The sequence below is a fragment of the Neoarius graeffei genome, chromosome 16 (assembly GCF_027579695.1).
Source record: "Neoarius graeffei isolate fNeoGra1 chromosome 16, fNeoGra1.pri, whole genome shotgun sequence".
In the NCBI taxonomy this organism is placed as follows: domain Eukaryota; kingdom Metazoa; phylum Chordata; class Actinopteri; order Siluriformes; family Ariidae; genus Neoarius; species Neoarius graeffei.
In genome coordinates, this window is record NC_083584.1 from 43,937,459 (window position 1) to 43,961,245 (window position 23,787).

General features: G+C 40.7%; 1 protein-coding gene across 1 annotated transcript in view; it reads right to left on the reverse strand.

Moving 5' to 3' along the window:
• The window catches only part of myo15aa (myosin XVAa), a 48,583-nt gene that overhangs the window by 17,184 nt on the left and 7,612 nt on the right, over positions 1–23,787 (reverse strand). Inside the window, exons 11-39 of the mRNA XM_060943022.1 lie at positions 22,426–22,484; positions 22,223–22,346; positions 22,026–22,121; positions 21,806–21,937; positions 21,600–21,725; positions 21,446–21,523; positions 21,214–21,368; positions 21,080–21,125; positions 20,881–21,005; positions 17,050–17,167; positions 16,767–16,942; positions 16,593–16,677; positions 16,443–16,496; positions 16,285–16,366; positions 14,121–14,251; positions 13,891–13,986; positions 13,559–13,794; positions 13,295–13,473; positions 12,635–12,707; positions 9,663–9,854; positions 7,268–7,371; positions 6,460–6,548; positions 5,554–5,686; positions 4,812–5,063; positions 4,615–4,673; positions 4,361–4,489; positions 2,406–2,484; positions 465–603; positions 210–300 (exon numbers count right to left, since the gene is read on the reverse strand). Coding sequence (XP_060799005.1) covers positions 210–300; positions 465–603; positions 2,406–2,484; positions 4,361–4,489; positions 4,615–4,673; positions 4,812–5,063; positions 5,554–5,686; positions 6,460–6,548; positions 7,268–7,371; positions 9,663–9,854; positions 12,635–12,707; positions 13,295–13,473; positions 13,559–13,794; positions 13,891–13,986; positions 14,121–14,251; positions 16,285–16,366; positions 16,443–16,496; positions 16,593–16,677; positions 16,767–16,942; positions 17,050–17,167; positions 20,881–21,005; positions 21,080–21,125; positions 21,214–21,368; positions 21,446–21,523; positions 21,600–21,725; positions 21,806–21,937; positions 22,026–22,121; positions 22,223–22,346; positions 22,426–22,484 — 3,438 coding nt within the window. The remainder of the gene's footprint in view (positions 1–209; positions 301–464; positions 604–2,405; positions 2,485–4,360; positions 4,490–4,614; positions 4,674–4,811; positions 5,064–5,553; positions 5,687–6,459; positions 6,549–7,267; positions 7,372–9,662; positions 9,855–12,634; positions 12,708–13,294; positions 13,474–13,558; positions 13,795–13,890; positions 13,987–14,120; positions 14,252–16,284; positions 16,367–16,442; positions 16,497–16,592; positions 16,678–16,766; positions 16,943–17,049; positions 17,168–20,880; positions 21,006–21,079; positions 21,126–21,213; positions 21,369–21,445; positions 21,524–21,599; positions 21,726–21,805; positions 21,938–22,025; positions 22,122–22,222; positions 22,347–22,425; positions 22,485–23,787) is intronic.

Consider the following 23,787-nt stretch of genomic DNA (forward strand, 5'->3'; position numbering starts at 1 on the left):
AAACCAGAGCACCCGGAGGAAACCCACATAGAAACTCCACAGAGAAAGGCCCTCGCCGGCCGCTGGGCTTAAACCCAGGACCTTCTTGCTGTGAGGCGACAGCACTAACCACTACACCACCATGCCACTTGACATTTGTTTAATTTGGTAGATTATTTATTAGTAATAGTAGTAAGGTGTCAAATACTTGCTGTTGTTAAGTGATCTACCTGCGTAGGTGGTGCATTCATCTGGTCTTTAAGGATCATCATAGCTTCATCATGAGGGTCTGGCTTCTTAACAAATACTTTAGCATCTCTTCTGTGATTACAGATAAAAAACAAGTTTCACACACAACTTATGAAGCCATACTTAGCTTTAGTATATTCGAAGGATATTTCAGGTACTGAATATTTTATATGTTGTAATATCAGGTCAGGTAAAGGCAGTTATAATGGTTAAACTGGTTGGAGGAATATACAGACCTTGGTACTTCTACAGGTTTGGGTATCCCAGGCTGGTACTGTTTAATGATGTCTTTGATGTTGTGACTTGGTTCTATATACTCTGAGTTTGAGATGGTGGACCTCACAACATCTTCTGGTGGTACTGTCCTGGGCTGGCCTTAGAAAATATATTCAAGCATTGATTATATTGACTTGCTTGGGTATGATATGTACAACCTACTCAGTTACAGTGGTGCTTGAAAGTTTGTGAACCCTTTAGAATTTTCTATATTTCTGCATAAATATGCCCTAAAACATCAGATTTTCACACAAGTCCTAAAAGTAGATAAAGAGAACCCAGTTAAACAAATGAGACAAAAATATTGTACTTGGTCATTTATTTATTGAGGAAAATGATCCAATATTACATATCTGTGAGTGGCAAAAGTATGTGAACCTCTAGGATTAGCAGTTAATTTGAAGGAGAAATTAGAGTCAGGTGTTTTCAATCAATGGGATGACAATCAGGAGTGAGTGGGCACCCTGTTTTATTTAAAGAACAGGGATCTGTCAAAGTCTGATCTTCACAACACGTGTTTGTGGAAGTGTATCATGGCACGAACAAAGGAGATTTCTGAGGACCTCAGAAAAAGTGTTGTTGATGCTCATCAGGCTGGAAAAGGTTACAAAACCATCTCTAAAGAGTTTGGACTGCACCAATCCACAGTCAGACAGATTGTGTACAAATGGAGGAAATTCAAGACCATTGTTACCCTCCCCAGGAGTGGTCAACCAACAAAGATCACTCCAAGAGCAAGGCGTGTAATAGTCGGCGAAGTCACAAAGGACCCCAGGGTAACTTCTAAGCAACCGAAGGCCTCTCTCACATTGGCTAATGTTAATGTTCATGAGTCCACCATCAGGAGAACACTGAACAACAATGGTGTGCATGGCAGGGTTGCAAGGAGAAAGCCACTGCTCTCAAAAGAACATTGCTGCTCGTCTGCAGTTTGCTAAAGATCACGCGGACAAGCCAGGAGGCTATTGGAAAAATGTTTTGTGGACGGATGAGACCAAAATAGAACTTTTTGGTTTAAATGAGAAGTGTTATGTCTGGAGAAAGGAAAACACTGCATTCCAGCATAAGAACCTTATCCCATCTGTGAAACATGGTGGTGGTAGTATCATGGTTTGGACCTGTTTTGCTGCATCTGGGCCAGGACGGCTTGCCATCATTGATGGAACAATGAATTTTGAATTTTACCAGCGATTTCTAAAGGAAAATGTCAGGACATCTGTCCATGAACTGAATCTCGAGAGAAGGTGGGTCATGCAGCAAGACAACGACCCTAAGCACACAAGTCGTTCTACCAAAGAATGGTTAAAGAAGAATAAAGTTAATGTTTTGGAATGGCCAAGTCAAAGTCCTGACCTTAATCCAATCGAAATGTTGTGGAAGGACCTGACGCGAGCAGTTCATGTGAGGAAACCCACCAACATCCCAGAGTTGAAGCTGTTCTGTATGGAGAAACGGGCTAAAATTCCTCCAAGCCGGTGTGCAGGACTGATCAACAGTTACCGGAAATGTTTAGTTGCAGTTATTGCTGCACAAGGGGGTCACACCAGATACTGAAAGCAAAGGTTCACATACTTTTGCCACTCACAGATACGTAATATTGGATCATTTTCCTCAATAAATAAATGACCAAGTATAATATTTTTGTCTCATTTGTTTAACTGGGTTCTCTTTATCTACTTTTAGGACTTGTGTGAAAATATGATGATGTTTTAGGTCATATTTATGCAGAAATATAGAAAATTCCAAAGGGTTCACAAACTTTCAAGCACCACTGTACATATGGAAAAAGCAAGTTACATTAAAATGTAATGAAGATAGTAATAAACAGGCAATTTGAATCCCAAAAATTACCAATACTTCAAACATTCAGCTTGTACTCTAGAATAGAGATTCTGCCTTACTGTAATGATGCCGGAAGGGTCTCTGTGCAGGGGCAGGTGTTACTTGAGTGTGTGGACTAGGTCCAGTTTCAGATTTGTTCTGTTAAAATAAAGCTAATCATTTACTGGAAACATTTAATAACAGCACTACATAAAGAGCAAGGAAGTGACTCACCTGCTAAGACCAAATAGGAGCCAATATACAAAAATAATTAATAAGATATAAAGTCATTAGAGACCATTTATAATTGGCTCTTGTATTAGTTTAATTAGCCATTAGAAATAAATAAAGATTAATTTAATATTTTATTTTGGAGAGGTTACTTATACACAGTACTGTGCAAAAGTCTTAGGCAAATATAAAGCATTGCTGTAAAGCTAAGCTGTCTATGATGTAATATGTTACTTTTATTACTGACATACAAACATTTGTCTGTAGGATTTAATTTTTTTAATGCAAATCATTTTTTTACTGACCCAATAATGCAGAAATCATAAAATAAACATCTAAGACAAAAATGATATTTATACTTTAAAAAATGCTTAAGACTATGGTGCCGCATAGCACTGTGTGTTAAGAATAAAAAAATAATGATAATGCATGTCTTTCAGTACAAAACTATAGGTTGGGTGAAAAAAAATTGAATAAAAAAATGTTTCATAAATACTATATATTATACATACAATGAAGGTATTAAAATAATTTTAATGGTGCATTAAATTATATTTATAATAATATACAGTACCAGTCAAAAGTTTGTATACCCCTACTCATTCACAGCGTTTTCTGTATTTTGTATTTTATACATTGTAGAACAATACCGAAGACATCAAAACTATGAAATAACATCTGGAACATATATGGAATCATGCAGTAAACAAAAAAGTGTTAGAAAACAAAAAATGTTCGATACTTTAGACTCTTCAGCGTAGCCATTGTTTACCTTGATGATGCTTTGCGCACTATCTTAAAGTGGCATTCCACCATTGGATGTATTTTTTTGGCATAAAATACAATATATTTTATGACAACATGACTAGACAGAGAAATCTTTTAGCTTCAAAATGATATATCAAACAATTTTTTGACAACGACAAGTATATTAATTTTGCGACCAAAGTCACCTACCCTTTTAATTTCCACGCGGTAGCGAAACGTGATGTCATCGGCAGGTTCCCCTTCTTGTGTACCACGTCACGTGTGACGTGGCACAGATTATCAGCAATGGCGGATAGAACGCGATTGTCAGCTTCGGAAAAGAAGCAAAGGAAAATAGCAAGTGATGCCCAAAGGAGACGGTCGATGGTGAATATCGGCACAGCAATCGACAAGTGGAAATCGCGTTCTATCCGCCATTGCTGATAATCTGTGCCACGTCACACGTGACGTGGTACACAAGAAGGGGAACCTGCCGATGACATCACGTTTCACTACCGCGCGGAAATTAAAAGGGTAGGTGACTTTGGTCGCAAAATTAATATACTTGTCGTTGTCAAAAAATTATGTTTAATATATCATTTTGAAGCTAAAAGATTTCTCTGTCTAGTCATGTTGTCATAAAATATATTGTATTTTATGCCAAAGAATACATCCAATGGTGGAATGGCACTTTAACCAGCTTTATGAACTAGTCACCTGGAATGCTTTTCAATTAACAGGTGCTTCGTCAAAAGTTAATTAGTGCAATTTCTTGCCTTTTTAATGCGTTTTAGATCAAACAGTAAATAATAAATAATAAAATTACAGTAGCCCTATTCCACAACTGTATTAATCCATATTATGTCAAGAACCGCTCAACTAAGTAAAAAGAAACAACATCCATCATTACTTTAAGACATGAAGTGACTTTTAATTAATAAAAATAAAGCAAATCCAGCAAATACAGGGTGCGTCCAAATGTTTTGACTGGTACTGTATGTAATTTATAATAAAAAGCTTTATAAAAAGCACATTTGATGTGTCTTGAGGTACTCACTGGGCTTGATTGGCCAGAATGGGGCACTGATACATGTTCATTGTTATAAGATGGACCAGTGTATGGTCTGCCTGCTGAATTATACATCTGCTGTTGAAGGGCCATTGCTTGCATTGTCATTTGCTGAGCCTATTAATCAGCATAACAAACCAGCATTTAGATATATAACGGTGCAAACCTCAAATCAAATCTACACAACAGACTGTGACTCATTGGTGGACTGATGGCTTTATGTTAGAGCTCAAAATACTCACAAGTATGATCGCTTGCTGGCTGATGAGGGCTTGCTGCTGCTGTGCAAGGACATTGGGATCTGCTATATTTGGAATATTAGAAAGAGTACAATACATAAAAATCTCATATAAAATTACTTTTCATGTTCTAACAGTATCCACAGGAAAAAAAGTTTTGCCATATAGGTAATATCATGAGTCATCTGTTGCATTCATACCTGCCCCATCAGTCATCAGTGGCACATTAGGTAAAACTGAGAAAGGTGGTAAAGGAGGCAAGGCAGGCATAGAAGGTATAGATGACATAGCTGGCATTGATGGTACTGATGGCATTGATGGCTTTGGAGAAACAGGGGTTACTGAGGGAACAGAGGCTGTAGATGTTGGGGCAAGAGTTGAAGGCACAGAGTGCATAGCTGGCATAGGTATAGGTGGCATCATAGTCCCCATAACAGGTAGAACAGGAACCGCTGAAAAGATTTAAGAAAAAAAAAAGCTACTACTTTGTTTCAGACCAGGGTGACAAAGAATGTATTCTCCAGTGTATTCACCAAAAATAAACTTTGGCACTATATTGTAAACTATCATGTTAAAATATTTAATGGAGGTCAGATGATGTGCAACCAAATATCTTAATTTTGGTAACAAACTAACTCGGAAATATATTTCACACAGGCAACCGGGCAGCAGGCAAAAACTGCTTAGTAACAAAAATCAGCATGGACTTCCTTAACAGCGACAACTATATTCAGTGCAATCACACAGAGCCTAGCAAAAGCTGCTCATGATCCTCGCAAAACCTACTGAAAAACACACCAAAAAAATTCAGCCAGACTGGAAGTCTAAATTTGATCCTGCAGACTGATGATTGCATTTAGGAACCAATTGGCACAATGGCTTCCATGCATAATTAATGAATGGTGAAGTAAGAGCAGGAAGGGAGGCAGCTGAATGACTCACCACCAGGCTGCAGTCCTGGGGGATAAGGCCTGCTGGCCTGCATTTTTTCTTCCTCTCCTCCATCCTCACCTCCAATCCCACCTGCTCCCTTCATCCGACTTGACATGCTGGCTGGCTTCTCCAGATCCTGATTCTCAGAGATAAAGCAGAGAGGAACAGGCTTTAACTCAGCCAGGGCCCCTTCTGTGTTCACTCACACGAGAAATCAATCTTCCCCCAGGGAGTACCTTATACTCTCTAAGAGCAGCTTAGTCCATTAACTATTACCACAAATATCTGGCTCCCATTTACCACATTGAAGCATTTCAACCTGGAGAAATCGACCATTTATGTGTAGTATGCTACTTTTAAAATTATGGCAACAATGTTAATGATGTTTTAAATTAACCTTTTGGCTTAGGCAATCTTTTTGGCAAATAAATACCTGACAGCAAGGGAGTTTCTGGATGACCACCATTACATTAAGAGAGTTTGAAAACACCTTTTAAGGGTATAATGGTTTAATGGCAGTTGGCTAAGAAATTACACTGCGCTTAATGCCGTAAGAAATACGGTAATCCAGTAACTTGATTGCCTTTGATGCTGAGGACCTGGTGCCAAATGGACATTTGATGCTCGATCAATTACACGCAACTAGATTCAAATGATCCACAGAAACCAGTAGAAATAACAATTGACCTGGTGTATTCATACTATTTGTAAATGTATACAGGATACTATAAATTGATTTCATAGCTTACCAAAGAGCAATTCCAATGAGCAGTGTGTTAAATAAAGTCAGTATAACGTTTAGTGAATTATATTTAAAAAACACCTTTTCACTCGTTACTTGAATTGTCAAGACAAATATCATGTTGATACAACAGTGGAAAATCAAGTTCGAGGGAAGAAGCTAAAGGGACTTACCCCACTACCATCAGACAGTACGGGGTCAAATAAGCTGTCCAGATATCGGTCCATACCTCTCTGAGGTGGAGCCTCACTGAAATCGGATTCTGTTAATAGCGTGGAAATGATTTTTTTTTAAAATGTGGGCACATGAAAACCACCCCCAAACTTTGGCACAAAGTTTGAATCACACAATTTTACATAATGTCTTTGTATGCTGTAGCATTACAATTTTCCTTCACTGAAAGGCCCAAGGGCCCAAACCTGTTCCAGCATGACAATGCCCCTGTGCACAAAGTGAGTACCATGAAGATATGGTTTGCTAAGATTGGACTGGAAGAACTCAGAGTGTCCTGCACAGAGTCCTGACCTCAAACCCACTGAACCCCTTTGGGATGAACTAGAACACTGAATTTCACCCCAGATCTCCTCACCCAACATCACTGCCTGATCTCACAAATGCTCTTGTGGCTGAATGAACAAAAGTCCCCACAGCCACGTTCCAAAATCTAGTGCAAAGACTTCCTAGAAGAGTGGGGGTTATTATAACAGCAAAGGTGTGACTAAATCTGGGATGGGATGCTCAACAAGAACACCGGAGTGTGATAATCATGTGTGCATAAACTGTTGGTCATAGAGTATACAGCTTATATTAAGCCTTTTGACCTTTGGCAACTTATCAAACCTCAATTCTAACTTCAGTTCTAAACCACTAAGTTATCAGTAACAAAATATCACCATTTAAAGCTGACTATCCAATGTTAGAAAGAACACAATAGGCAAAATAAATAAATAAATAAATAAATAAATAAATAAAGCATCTGACCATGACTGTAGTATCCATCAGACTCTGGTAGACTAGTGCTGGCCATTGGTGGGTTAAGGAGTGGGCTTTCATCATCGGACTCAAATCCACTTCCAAACAGAGTACTGTGGTACGATAAAGCAAAGCATCAGTGTCTGTGTATATCTCTATTCAATAGTAATACTCTATAAGCTGCTCATACATGCATTTAAACAGAACACTTATGCCCAAATGTACAGTGGTGCTTGAAAGTTTGTGAACCCTTTAGAATTTTCTATATTTCTGCATAAATATGACCTAAAACATCATCAGATTTTCACACAAGTCCTAAAAGTAGATAAAGAGAACCCAGTTAAACAAATGAGATGAAAATATTATACTTGGTCATTTATTTATTGAGGAAAATGATCCAATATTACATATCTGTGAGTGGCAAAAGTATGCGAACATCTAGGATTAGCAGTTAATTTGAAGGTGAAATTAGAGTCAGGTGTTTTCAATCAATGGGATGACAATCAGGTGTGAGTGGGCCCCCTGTTTTATTTAAAGAACAGGGATCTATCAAAGTCTGATCTTCACAACACATGTTTGTGGAAGTGTATCATGGCACGAACAAAGTAGATTTCTGAGGACTTCAGAAAAAGTGCTGTTGATGCTCATCAGGCTGGAAAAGGTTACAAAACCATCTCTAAAGAGTTTGGACTCCACCAATCCACAGTCAGACAGATTGTGTACAAATTCAAGACCATTGTTACCCTCCCCAGGAGTGGTCGACCAACAAAGATCAGTCCAAGAGCAAGGCGTGTAATAGTTGGCGAGGTCACAAAGGACCCCAGGGTAACTTCTAAGCAACTGAAGGCCTCTCTCACATTGGCTAATGTTAATATTCATGAGTCCACCATCAGGAGAACACTGAACAATAATGGTGTGCATGGCAGGGTTGCAAGGAGAAAGCTACTGCTCTCCAAAAAGAACATTGCTGCATTATGTTTGGAGAAAGGAAAACACTGCATTCCAGCATAAGAACCTTATCCCATCTGTGAAACATGGTGGTGGTGGTAGTATCATGGTTTGGGCCTGTTTTGCTGCATCTGGGCCAGGATGGCTTGCCATCATTGATGGAACAATGAATTCTGAATTATACCAGCAAATTCTAAAGGAAAATGTCAGGACATCTGCCCATGAACTGAATCTCAAGAGAAGGTGGGTCATGCAGCAAGACAATGACCCTAAGCACACAAGTCATTCTACCAAAGAATGGTTAAAGAAGAATAAAGTTAATGTTTTGGAATGGCCAAGTCAAAGTCCTGACCTTAATCCAATCGAAATGTTGTAGAAGGACCTGAAGCGGGCAGTTCATGTGAGAAAACCCACCAACATCCCAGAGCTGAAGCTGTTCTGTACGGAGGAATGGGCTAAAATTCCTCCAAGCCGGTGTGCAGGACTGATCAACAGTTACTGGAAACGTTTAGTTGCAGTTATTGCTGCACAAGAGGGTCACACCAGATACTGAAAGCAAAGGTTCACATACTTTTGCCACTCACAGATATGTAATATTGAATCATTTTCCTCAGTAAATAAATGACCAAGTATAATACTTTTGTCTCATTTTTTAAACTGGGTTCTCTTTATCTACTTTTAATACTTGTGTGAAAATCTGATGATGTTTTAGATCATATTTATGCAGAAATATAGAAAATTCTAAAGGGTTCACAAACCTTTAAGCACCACTGTACTCATTCAAATGTGGTACAGTATATTACAATATGATTTCAAATATATCAACTTACTTGTACACTACCATTCAAAAGTTTGGGGTCACCCAGGCAATTTTGTGTTTTCCATGAAAAGTCACACTTTTATTTACCACCATAAGTTGTAAAATGAATAGAAAATATAGTCAAGACATTTTTCTGGCCATTTTGAGCATTTAATTGACCCCACAAATGTGATGCTCCAGAAACTCAATCTGCTCAAAGGAACGTCAGTTTTATAGCTTCTCTAAAGAGCTAAACTGTTTTCAGCTGTGCTAACATGATTGTACAAGGGTTTTCTAATCATCCATTAGCCTTCTGAGGCAATGAGCAAACACATTGTACCATTAGAACACTGGAGTGATAGTTGCTGGAAATGGGCCTCTATACACCTATGGAGATATTGCACCAAAAACCAGACATTTAGTAGAATTTAGCTAGAATAGTCATTTACCACATTAGCAATGTATAGAGTGTATTTCTGATTAGTTTAAAGTGATCTTCATTGAAAAGAACAGTGCTTTTCTTTCAAAAATAAGGAAATTTCAAAGTGACCCCAAACTTTTGAACGGTAGTGTATGCAACATATTGGATTCTAAAGTGGACATAGTATTTTAAAAAAGAAAAAAAAATCTAATATCTTTACTATTAATATTACTAACAGGCTGGCATTGGGTCTCGTTCTGGTGGGACTCTCAGCTGAGATGATGAAATAGGACTTTTGCTTTGGGAAATCTCGCATTAGCTCCAGGTCTGCAATCAAGTCCATCACATAATCATGCCCTGCAAGCTCAGCCCATTGCCCATGCTCCTTCATGATGACAGAACAACCCTTCCAAGACTCTGTAACACCCCTACAAAACCGAATACAGAGACACTTCAGTCCACTGTGTGAGATTTTTTAAAAAGCTACTAATGAACTACGGTATATTTGTTGTGCTACGATGCTTTAAGCAAATGCAGCTCAGTAAAGTTAGAGATCACAGTGTACATTCTTAATAAAAGCTGAAAAAAGAGTGATAAAACCATAACTGGTTCAGGACAATAGAGGAATTGAATTCTCTACAGTATGTCACTATTTCTGGTCCTGGAGTACCCTGTGTCCTGCACAATTAAGTGGGTTCGCTGCTCCTAATACGCTTAATTTGACTATTCAGCAAATTAACAGCCCTTGTTGAGCTGAGGGGCAGCACAGTGGTAAGCACTGTTGCCTCACAGCAAGAAGGTTCTGGGTTTGCACCCAGCGGCCAATTGGGGCCTTTTTGTGTGAAATTTGCATGTTTTCCTCATGCTTGCTTGGGTTTTCTCTGGGTGCTCTGGTTTCCTCCCACAGTCCAAAAACGTGCAAATTAGTTCAATTGGCTACTCTAAATTGCCCATAGTTCTGTATTGCCGCTTTTCCACTACCAATGCGGCTGAGTTGGGCTGAGCCGTGCCGTGCTGAGTTGGGCTGAGTGGGGCTGTTGGGGTTGCATTTCGACTACAACCGCGCTGAACCGTGCTGGCTGGAAGTGGGTGGACACATTGGGTGGAGTTAGCGAAAGTGGGTGGACGTCACGTGATGTCGTTAGGCGGCGCAAACAGTGACATCAGTGATCTTTTAAGCGGTAGTCTCACGACCCGGATAGTAAACAATAAACATGGAGGACATGGAGTCGTTAGTGTTGCCGGTCTTGGTGCTGTGGCTTGTTGTCGGTGACAATGCCAACAGATACTGGCAAGAGCGTATAGATGAGGCGAGGCGCATAAGGCTTCATAATTCTCGTAATTCGTAATTCTTCTTCTTCCGGGTTTACGGTGTTGACAGATCCCAGCGTGTTCGCGGGGCGTGTGTGGGCATGTGAGGACACTCCTCCTCACCAATCAGTGCACAGGGGAGTGTCTCCTCACGCCCCTAGCCCCACTCGGCTCGGTTTGGCTCGCTTCAGCCCCACTCCAAAACCGTGCGAGTTTTGGGTGCTGAGTAGGGCTGAAGCGAGCTGAGTCGTGCTGCTCTGAGGTAGTCGAAACGCGAGCTGTGTCGGGCTGAAGTGAGCTGAAGTGAGCTGAAAAAGGGTAGTGGAAAAGGGCCATATGTGTACCCAAGCCACCAGATGAGGGTTTGGGTCGCTCTGATATGTTACAATCACCCAAGAGAATTCATGGAAGCCAGCTGACGGCTTTCTGGATCGCCGACCCTCAACTATGAGGACGGCAGCAGACAGACAGTTGAGTTGAGCTGAAGTGGGTGTCTTAAAGCAGGGAAAATACTAAAAGGTGCAGGACGGGAGGTACTCAAAGACAAGGGGTTGGGAACCTGAGCTCTATTGGCCCTTTTCCACTACCCTTTTTCAGCTCGCTTCAGCTCACTTCAGCCCGACACGGCTCGCGTTTCGACTACCAAAAACCAGCACGACTCGGCTCGTTTCAGCCCTGCTTAGCCCCTAAAACTCGCACCGTTTTGGAGTGGGGCTGAAGCGAGCCAAACCGTGCCGAGTGAGGCTGGGGGCGTGAGCAGACACTCCCCTGTGCACTGATTGGTGAGGAGGAGTGTCCTCACATGCCCACACACGCCCCGCGAGCGCGCTGGGATCTGTAAACACCGCAAACCCGGAAGGAGAAGAATTACGAATTACGAGAATTTCTGAAGCCTTATGCGCCTCGCCTCATCTATACGCTCTTGCCAGTATCTGTCCGCGTTGTCAGTGACAACAAGCCACAGCACCAAGACCAGCAACACTAACGACTCCATGTCCTCCATGTTTATTGTTTACTATTCGGGTCGTGAGACTACCGCTTAAAAGCTCACTGAATCAGTGACATACAGAGCATCGTGGACGAGTTTGCGGAGCGCAAGGCTCGTCGTATGCCCTTCAAATAATGCGCGCAGTAGGCTATTGATGTTTTATTATGAGCCATGTACAGTATGTCGCCTAATGTTTTTTTGTTTCTGAGTTACATGTTCGTTTGAAGGACTTAATGTACAAAATAACATAGTTGCACCCCGGAGTGTTGAAATTGGTAAACACAGTGCATTCAGTGAGGTTTGCACCGCCCTCCTTTTATTTCTGACTCTTCCTGTCACCGTTGCAACCTCTGAGCGCTCATTCGTATGCCCTTCAAATAATGTGCGCAGTATAGGCTATTGATGTTTTATTATGAGCCATGTACAGTATCCTAATGTTTTTTGTTTCTGAGTTACATGTTCGTTTGAAGGACTTGATGTACTAAATAACATAGTTGCACCCGGTAGTGTTGAAATTGGTAAACACCGCAGTTGCGGACATTTTGTAGCCTAAAATGATGTTATGATAAGCTTTAATAAAGGGCCCGGTCATTTGCCCCGCCCCCGGCCCGGCTCTGACTTGTTCCGCCACTGTCACTGATGTCACTGTTTGCGCTGCTTAACGACATCACGTGACGTCCACCCACTTTCGCTAACTCCACCCAATGTGTCCACCCACTTCCAGCCAGCACGGTTCAGCGCGGTTGTAGTCGAAATGCAACTCCAACAGCCCCGCTCAGCTCGACTCAGCCCGACTCAGCACGGCACGGCTCAGCCGCGTTTGTAGTGGAAAAGCGGCAAAAGTGACCCTACTGTTACAAAGCTTGACAGGAGCCAGTGTTTTACCAACATGTTCTCTCTGGCATGTACCTGTGCTGAAGGATGTCCCCAGCCAGATCCTCTCCACTGGTCCATGAGTTTACAGGACACAGAAAGGAGGTTCCTGTGGAAAGAACCATGTTCACAACCACAGTGAGAGAGATGGTGAAGAGGTAAGACAACACCTCTGGTGCTTTTTTTCCATGCAGTATAGCACTACAGATCAGGTGTCTCTTCATTTTGCTGAGCACTACATAACTGCCTAAAAATGTTTACTGAGATGGAAAAATTCTGCTAGGCTAATTGAGACAGAAGAGAGTGAGAAACATGGGCAAAGAGAGGAGAAACATGGGCAAGGCTGTTTGTGTGCTCTGTGTGCGCACTTGTCTTATGTGTGTTTGTGTTATAGAAATGTGCCTATACATCCCAGCCATGCCAAAACAGTAAGAAACTGCAGATGGTAATCTTAAAGGAGACTGACACCCTAGTTTCTCCATTTCTTTAGAAGCCATCTCAGGCCTCCTCTTATTTCACACTTAGGTTTCATATGAAAAACACAGCAGTGATATCTGTTCTAAATTAGAAAAGAAAGATAATATGGAGGGATAAGACTCGGTATTGCAAATAGAGTCTGGCCAAAGCTAGATAAATTTGACAAGCAATATTACTCTTTCAAGAATCTTCTGAAAAATGAAGATATGTTACTCTCACCATCAAAACAGTGCACCTGTAGCACCATATTGGCTTTCTTTCTGTTGGCAGTCCACTCCAGCAGGGACAGTGGGTATGTCCTTGCTGTCTCTGGTCCATAAATGGACTTCTGCATGCCCTGGATCAGCTTATGTTGGCAAACTGCCTTATAGTTATTATAGGCATTGTCTGATACAAACCTGTAGCATGCAGAATACCACAATGTAGACCAATGTAATATAATATGATGTGCACAATCAAACACATAAGTAGTTCATATCTCACTTCAGAAGGTATTTCTCTATTTTGGCTGAAGGCGCAAAAGCACTGAGGCAGCCGAGCAGCAGCAGCCAGCCCCTTTCGGCATTATCTGGGTTGCTGTTCCTCCACACTTGATTGGCAATTTGACACAAAATTTCGTCTCGTAAGCTAGGACTGGAAAGCCCTTTCTGGATGATGTAGTTTCCAAGTAAATTCTCTTGGGCACCGTTCAAATGTGGGTCACCCATAAATCTCAAAATCTGCAAAGGCGTTGAGTATTTTTAATAATTTTACCAGACAGAATTTATCAGACCTGATATCTACAACAGTATAAGGTATATTTATGACATTTCTACCATGATGAAGACATCTAGAGCTTCTTGTGTGAGGTCATCATCTAAATGAGTCAAGGGCGTTTTCAAAGGTGTCATCAACATTCCAAACATTGGTTCCTGTAAAGCAAAATGGAATCCGTCTCTGAAAAATAATACGATAAAATTTCCCAATACGTGCTGCTACAATGTTCTTAGTGGTGTTTGCGAGCTTTTAATGGTAATGTAGGAATGAATCTGAAAGCACAACATACTCTGAAATGAAGCTGGATGAATTTAGAAATGGGGTAGTTGTTGATGTCAAGGGGTAGTGTGAGCTGAGATTCCACCTGAATGGTTGGTGCCTGTACAAGAGCCAAGCAATCAGAATGAAGCTCTCTACCTCCTGCAAAACACAAAAGACAGACAGACAAAGTGTATAAATAATTATGTGCAATAAATCCTTCATCTGTAAGAAGCACCAGAGTGATACTGCCTTTGATGACATTCTATAAAGCTGTGATTTCTCATTGTCTTTTGCTTAGGGGCATCGACTGTAGAAAACATGGACAGCGTGGCTCCACTGCCTCCCGTTCTATAGAAATGAAGCCAAAATACCTCTGCCATGTTGTCAAATTTGGAGCCAAGGTCTGCACAGTAGGGACTTTCTCCTGCTAGAGTCTGTGCAGTAGAGACAAGAGCTGAAGTCAAGTACACCTACTCCTTCGGTAGTTCCACCCCCTTCTCCCAATGTACAGTGATAGAAATAATCAAATGAATACAAGCACATTCTTAAATTCTCTTTATTATCACCAATGAGTTAATAAATCATTATTTGGGACACAGGGCTATTCTGAGCGCACTCTAAGCTAATTAGCCTACTTATAAAATCTATCCTAATGTTATTGGTAGTGTATCTGTTCACTGAGGAACTAATGGCTTCTGTACAAATTTCAGTAGCTAGCTGGCTGGCTGGATGTCATTAATACTGAAATAATATAGCTATCAAGGTGGTTATACTGTATGGCTAGGTAGCTAGTGTGATTAAACTAACCTTTTCCTATTAAACATCTTGATGTTTCAAATGTTTTAATAGAAATGGTTAACGGTTTGTCTTAGTGCATGTGTCCAGAAAAGTTCAAATATGTAATGAACAGATAGGATGTGTTGCAGGTGCTACAGCAGGTCTCTTCCAGCCAAGGCTGTCAGTCACTTCATTCCCAGGTGTATCTCTTGCAGGTTAAATCCGGTCTTAGGTTAAACCTGTATTCAACCTAGGTAGAATTGGTGAACCACATTTTACCTAGGTAAAACGTGTATTCAACCTAGGTTCCACTGTCTGAAAAGGGATTTTTTTATGGGGTGTCATTAAAAAAATATGGGTGTGATTTTTTTTTTTGGGGGGGGGGGGGGGGGGGGGGGTTGAAATAATAAAAAAAGGAAGAAAATGGAAATTGTCATCTTCGCTCACTCCTCTTTCTACCCACTAATTTCCCCTCTCTAGTCCCCATCACCTGGATTCCCTTCCCTTGATGTCGTACCTTCTCAACTACTTCTCTACAAACACTCAACAAATCACAATGAAATAAAGAATTTTTATTGTACTGACCAGGATTTGAACTTACACCCTCCAGATTGGTAGTCCACAGTGTTTACCACTACACTACACAGGTTAATGTTGCAAATTCTCCCATACTTCTTTGTATTATTACTAACATTTGGTCCCAGATTCACCTCAACCAATATCTTTAGAGGGTACCAGGCCCCACTCTACCGTTACTATTTTGCGCATGTGTTGTGCAAGCAAACCCTAACCTTAACCATAACCTTAACCTATCCTAAACCCTAAGCCTAACCCTAACGTTAAACCTAACCCTAACCTTAACCCGAACCTTAAGCTTAACCCTAATCATAACCTTAACCATAACTCTAAACCTAATGGTAAACCTAACCCTATCGTTAACCTTGACCCTAAACCAGACCTGAACCCTAACCCAAACCCTAAAATAAAACTAACCCAAACCTGAACAAAAAGCTAACTGTCTCAAAACATACAAAATTTATAAATTTAACCTAGATTGAATGCTGTCTATATATTTAACCTAGGTAAAATGTGGTTCACCAATTCAACCTAGGTTGAACACAGGTTTACCCTGAGAACGAATTTTACCTGCAAAATATCCATGCCTTCTTATGATATATTAGAACGACATTTAAAAAACTAATTTCTGGGGTAAAACAAAAAAGTACAGATATCAGCAGAGGGGAAACTATAACTGTTTGAATCAGACACTAGATGAGAAAAGTGACTTGGGGGTGGGGGGAGGCCATTTTGTCTTTGAAAAGCTTTACTTTTTAGAGATGATACGCTGTCCATGTTTTCTACAGTTGTTGTTTCAGGGTAATAGCCGCAACTGCAACTGTTTACAATAGCTGTACCTGCAACAGCTTGCAATAACCCTCCAAGTTCTGCTGGAATGACCAAGTGCGTGACATTGACGACTTCCCGTTTTGCTAACTCCTGCAAGTTCAAGATAGATGTTTTAAAATGAAGATACACTTTAGGCAGACCAAACAGGCTAAGTTTTAATTCTAACCATTTCTGTTCGGATTCGCTCCTCTTCTGCCTTCCTCTTGGCATCTAATATCATCTGCAAAGAGATGTATAATAGCCACAATGTGGTACCAGAATTTAACACACAGTATGAACATCTTGACATTCATAGTAAAAGCCATACCATCTGTACCTTAATGTATCTCTTTTGATTTACATACATGTGGACCACTGAGCGGAATCTGACCAGACTTGCTCGCATTTTTACATAGTGTTTCCTGTGAAAACCCATACAGGAATGTATGCATATTAGAATTAAACCAGAGACAAGACTATGGATTGATGACAATGGAATGAGAATCTGTACCGTATGATGTAACCTCGGCAGTGCGCCTGCAATCGAATGATTTTCATGCGAAAGGCTACATAGCGTTTCCGCACAAAGAACATTCGAATGTAGCGTTGCAGGGTCAGAGCAGCTACATGCCTCACTCTGTCTCTCTTACTCTCCAGCATGTAATATATGTCTTCTTTTAAGAATAGCTAATGTACATATACATAAAGAGAAATTAACCATGGCAAACAAGTTTACTCAAGCCATGAGTATTGTGTTATTGATGATAATAAAAATCTGGACCAGACAATCCCACCTTGGTGAGGCCCACTTCAAAAGCTCCTGGTCTTACAGGGCAAAGCTTCCTAAGCATGATTACACAGTTTTCCCCAGTGGCAGGAGGAGCCTGCTTTAGGCCAAGCAAGGATTTGTATCTGAAAGAGATGAGTAACAAACACACATTTCAAAGTAAGAAAGAAAGAGCCAAAAGGCTATATTTTGGTTACTGTGGTTAAGTTTCATGTTCAGTTTAGTTGAAGGTATAGCATTAATTAGCAGCGTTTATACAGTGATGACTTGTCCATTAGGGCATGTTTAACAAATGATAATCTTCATAAAGTCCTAATATAGTACTGTATGTAGTATTCATAAATACTAATGACTTCTTCTGAGTGACCAGTGATTTCATTTTTTTCCCTATTTGACTGATATACATATGGTGATGTTCCATTGATTTGTGCACCTTTCAAGATGTGCAATTTTAGCTGACATGGGGTTATTATTGCACCTAGTGGTCAATAATGGGAACTACAACAAGCACTAACAAGCAGAGGCCCATTGGAGCAAGAATCTTCTTCATGCTTAATGGAGGAGCAGTAGACAAAACAATTAATGAAAGGGTTGTTAAATTAGGTTGCTTTAAAGATACTCCACTGCCACCAAGATCTTGTTTTAGAGCAAATCATTGGAAGTAAAATGAATGCATTTCTGCAAAAATGGCAAAGTGTAAGTTTACATGGTGTATTTGTGACATACCATTTTACTATAAGATATATTACAAAGATTGGGAGAAGGAAACAGGGATTGGTTCAAGGGAAACAATTTGTTCCTTGTTCAAGGAACCACACTGAGTGACATACACTACCGTTCAAAAGTTTGGGGTCACTTTGAAATGTCCTTATTTTTGAAAGAAAAGCACTGTTCTTTTCAATGAAGATCACTTTAAACTAATCAGAAATCCACTCTATACATTGCTAATGTGGTGAATGACTATTCTAGCTGTAAATGTCTGGTTTTTGGTGCAATATCTCCATAGGTGTATAGAGGCCCATTTCCAGCAACTCTCACTCCAGTGTTCTAATGGTACAATGTGTTTGCTCATTGCCTCAGAAGGCTAATGGATGATTAGAAAACCCTTGTACAATCATGTTAGCACAGCTGAAAACAGTTGAGCTCTTTAGAGAAGCTATAAAACTGACCTTCCTTTGAGCAGATTGAGTTTCTGGAGCATCACATTTGTGGGGTCGATTAAATGCTCAAAATGGCCAGAAAAATGTCTTGACTATATTTTCTATTCATTTTACAACTTATGGTGGTAAATAAAAGTGTGACTTTTCATGGGAAACACAAAATTGTCTGGGTGACCCCAAACTTTTGAACGGTAGTGTACGTACATCAGAGATATGTGTGAAATACATGAGAGATTTTTTTTCCTCACAGAAAGGCTGACAAAAAAGAAGAACAATGCATCCCTTTTACAATATTTTTGGGAGGCTAATTTTGGGTCTATTGTATACTTTTTGAGATGTAGTTGGGATGGAAATTTTACTGAAAGCTGGAAACTCTGGTTAATGATATCACCTCAAAGGCTGTAGAGCAAAGGTAGGCCTAAAACCACCCAATATGAGCTGCTGGACTGTACAATGCATGACTTTCTGCTGTTGACTCTCAACTGCCCATTATGGGTTACTATTGAGGTTTTTCACCCACGTGACCAAGTCATGTGATGCATCATTAGGCTGCCATTTTGGACGTCACGGCTCGAATCAGTTTGAATGCGAGGAAGGCGACAAACGAAAAACATAAAAGAAAAAGGAGCGAGATGCAGAAAACACCTTCACTATCCAGCGACGTAGGGCATTTACAGGGCGAGCAGAGGGAGAGGTATTTGCAAAAATTGAGGTTAGCAGGCTTAGAGAACGACGTTTACCTGCTTCCACCAGGATTGTTCACTGACGTACGGAAGTACACGAAGCCCTTGTCTTTACCTGACTTCGGCCCATATGATCTGTATACCTATGTCGTTAAAAACCCATCGCCATACACAGGTATTGATCTGAAAGCGTATAAGAGTTTGGATGCCTACAAATATTTTGTGTCAGGCTGGGTAACATGCCCACATCAGCGGGTCGTCCCTAGAGCCGGTGGTCGCCATCTTATTACAGATAAGGTTTGTTCACATTTTCATTTACTTTTGGTCCTCAGGATAAACAAAATGTTATTAAATGTCATTGAAATAACTTCTTAGTCTGTTGAGACATGGCCCGTTATAAATTTGCTGTTACCAGGCAATGACCAAGAACTGTATTATTAGGGTCGGTGTCTGTGTTGTAGCAGTGTACTAGCAGCTAGCTGTTAGCACTAGCTAATGTCAACAACATAGTAGCTAGTATGTTACTGTAGCAATGTTTACGTTCAGTCATTTGGATGACTGTTAAAACCTTTCAGTCTCAAGTTTTTCCTTTACTGTATTTACTAGTTTACTGTAATTATGATCCGGCAGCTATTTACACCGGATCCAGTGTAAATAGCTGCCGGAGCGCGCTCCGGCTTGCTCCCCCTCAAATTAAGCAGCACGCTCCGGCTTGCTCCCGGAGTGCTCCGGCCGAGGTTCCGGAGCGCGCTCTGGCTTGCTCCCCCTCAAATTAAGCAGCGTGCTCCGGCCTGCTCCCGGAGTGCTCCGGCCGAGGTTCTGGAGCGCGCTCCGGCTTGCTCCCCCTCAAATTAAGCAGCGCGCTCCGGCTTGCTCCCGGAGTGCTCCGGCCGAGGTTCCGGAGCGCGCTCCGGCTTGCTCCCCCTCAAATTAAGCAGGTGGGCGCGCTGCTTAATTTGAGGGGGAGCAAGCCGGAGCGCGCTCCTGAACCTCGGCCGGAGCACTCCGGGAGCAAGCCGGAGCGCGCTGCTTAATTTGAGGGGGAGCAAGCCGGAGCGCGCTCCGGAACCTCGGCCGGAGCACTCCGGGAGCAAGCCGGAGCGTGCTGCTTAATTTGAGGGGGAGCAAGCCGGAGCGCGCTCCGGCAGCTATTTACACTGGATCCAGTGTAAATAGCTGCCGGATCATAATTACAGTAAACTAGTAAATACAGTAAAGGAAAAACTTGAGACTGAAAGGTTTTAACAGTCATCTAAATGACTGAACGTAAACATTGCTACAGTAACATACTAGCTACTATGTTGTTGACATTAGCTAGCTTGACCTTCAAAATGGCGGACACCGGGGCGTCACGTGACCCTGTGACGTCAGGTGAAATACCTCAATAGATTACTCTATTAATCTAATCTTATCTAATTCACTAGATAGTACACTGCAAAAAACCCGAAAACTGAATTTGAGGAGAAAATTCCTTAATACTAGTGAAATTATCTTGCTGCATGTACAGATAATTTTACTTGACAAGACATCTTGGAATAAGTTGGTTACAATCTAGAACTAGTTTTAATAATCTCAGAGTTGGTGTCTTGTATTCTTCTACACTGCAAAAATGATATCTTAACAAGTTAGAATATCTTGAATATAGTTGAAACAATCTGATGTTTTCTATTAGAAGAATATAAGACACCAACTCTGAGATTATTAAAACTAGTTCTAGATTGTAACCAATTTATTCCAAGATGTCTTGGCAAGTAAAATTATCTGTCCATGCAGCAAGATAATTTCACTAGTATTAAGGAATTTTCTCCTCAAATTCAGTTTTCAGTTTTTTGTAGTGTAGTGTATATAGCATACGTCGAATGTGATAGTCTCTTAACTTCATTTTTTATTAATGTTGTCCTTCCCCACCTAAATATATGGTCACAAGTCACTGCTGAGAGAGATGAAAATATGTTCAGTGTGATAGTGCTTAACCACAGTCACCCAGGGCTTTACCTAAAAAGGAAGACATCAAAGAGTATTCTGATCGGATATCCCTGTCTCCTGATACGAATGGTATCCAATATCCCAGAGTAACGAAGCTGAGTGCTGACCAGGTCCATGTCAAACACTCCAGGCTCCTACAGGTATTACATCCTCTTAGCACAACACCTTGACACACTTGAGCTTCTTTTACTATGTCCTTGTACCTCACCTTGTTATTGTTTGGCTTTATGCAGCGCACAAAGAATGGGTTGCATCTGGCATCAAATGAAAGAAATCACAGGTTTAGATAAAGGAACAGGCATTTTTATTTTAGGAATAAAGTACATTCCAAACATGCTCTACCTCTCCATCTTTTCCACAAGCTCCATAAGAGATAGCTGGAACTTGGCAGCAACTGTAGATGGCTGGTATCTGCGTGTAACCGTGCTGCTCTTTCTGACATGACTCTTCTGTTGATTAACAATTTCTGAATAGTTTGTGAACAGATGTGCAACCATCTATAACAAAAGAAACATAAACTTAAACCTCAGGTTAAATCCAAAGAGGGTGCTCAGTAATGCCTGGACAGTGTTACCTTGTTTTTGCTTTGCATGAAAAGATCGAGCACCTCCTGGCGAACCTGATCATAATTTTTGTCCAAAAATTTATGGACCTGTAAAAAAGATACTCAGTCCAGTCTTTCAAATATGTATCTGATCAAATAAATGTGGATAAACTATTAACGGTACCTGATAGGTGACTTTTCCAGCAAAGTGTTTAATGGCAAATTCAGGAAGAGGCATTTTTGGCTTGAAATACAATGGATTGTGGCCATGATGATAGTGACATTTCTGAAGGAAGGTGTGATCTGTAGCCTAAAGATAAAACGGGTCAATCACAGTCTGAAGAACACAAGCACAGAAACTTAGAGGAAGATAAATCACGACCAACACACCTGTGGAAAACCACTCTGGTCATCCAAAATCCGAAGTATTCCATGGGGCTTTGCTGAAATGAGGTCAATGCAGGCCTGATTGTCATTATAATACACTTCCTCCCAGGGAATTTCCTCTCTGCTGTATTCCTCCTTAGATAACGAAAGTAATTTATTCAGATGTATTTTGAAGTCTGTATAGACTGTGCTCTGAGGATTAGAACGAACTGAAAAGACTTACTTGCTCCTCCCTGAAAATGACCCTGTTGAAAAAGAACTGTAGGTACTCATTTGCATAGTTTATGCAAAGCTGTTCAAAGCTGTTGAAAAAGAGGTCCTGTAAGGCACAAAGGATTTGATTTACCAAGCAGTTGTCTTTTAAGCACCATGTAGAGAACCTTTAAATATAGAAAAAACAAGCTAACTTCATTACAATACCTCAAATCCATAGATATCAAGGATGGAGATAGACAGTGCGTCGTTCATTGGGTAAACCAAAGTATTGATTCTTGCTGTTAACCAGTTGAAAAGGAGGGAGTACAGGATCTTGGCAACTGCATCTCTGGATTTTTAGGACAGAAATTGCATTTTAATTATTGTAAACTTCTTTTCTGATCCAGAAAGCCATTTTTATGACTTACCTGGCATCAACTGCACTTTCCACTGATAGAGGGGTAAAGATCTTCTCCCTCAATGTCTCCTATAGTAACAGACAATTTCTGTATTAAGAACTAATAATGGTATTCTGCAGAAATGCAAATTCTGCATGCACATGTCACACATTACCCTGCTAATTTTCTGAATTATGGAAAACTGACTTGGGTTAGCTAATTCTTTCAAAATCAAGCAGTTATTAGTTCAGAGAAGGGGTCATAAAGAGCAAACTAAACATTCTGGAAACACTCTATCAATAATATTGTAGTTGTTAAGAAAAATAATCCACGGTGATAGCAGGATATACGTAGATCGTGACAACTTAAGTTTTTTAAATCACTTTGTTTGTCGTCGGCAAGCTATATTTTAATTATAACTGGACAAGCCTAACATTATGCAATGATAAATTGTGATCCAAATGGATCTTTTCATTTAGACATAGTCCAGACACTGTGATCACTGACTAAACTGAGCTCTGAGCAAGGTAGACTAGGACTACCGAGAAACATGACACCAGTTATAATATGGTGGGAATACACCCTAGATCGGATGCCAGTCTATTGCAGTGCACCATGCATGCATGTACATACACATCAATTCACACCTGGAGCATACTAGCATAGCCAATTTTTTATTTTTGGGGGGAGAAAACCCAAATGGACACAGGTAGAACATGCAAACAGTAACCCGAGCTCAGGATCAAACTGGGGGCCCTGAAGTTGTGAGCCAGCAACACTACCCGCTGCTCCAATGTGCCACTCTGGTCCCACCTACACTTTTAGAAGCACTTTTGCTGACAGAGCTGATGAAATATTGTCTGAAAACGTCCTATTTCTCTAGAAACTTTGTGTACTTTGCTTAACTTTTATTACATCGACTATATACACTCACTGGTCACTTTAATAGGAACACCTGTACACCTGCTGATTTATGCAGTGATGTCATCTTCTGCTGTTGTAGCTCATCCACCTCAAGGTTTCATGTGTTATGCATTCTGAGATGCTTTTCTGCTCACCACGGTTACAAAGAGTGATTATTTGAGTTACCATAGACTTCCTGTCAGCTCAAATCAGTCTGGTCATTCTCCTCTGATTTCTCCAAATCAGCAAAGTGTTTCAGCCTGGAGACCCTCCACTCATAGGATGTTTTCTGTTTTTCGCACCATTCTGTGTAAACTCTAGAGACTATTGTGTGTGAAAACCCCAGGAGATCAGCAGTTTCTGAAATACTCAAACCAGTCCATCTGGCACCAACACCCATGCCACAGTGAAAGTCACAGAGATCACAATTTTTCCCATTCTGATGTTTGATGTGAACATTACCCGAAGCTCTTAACCTGTATCTGTATG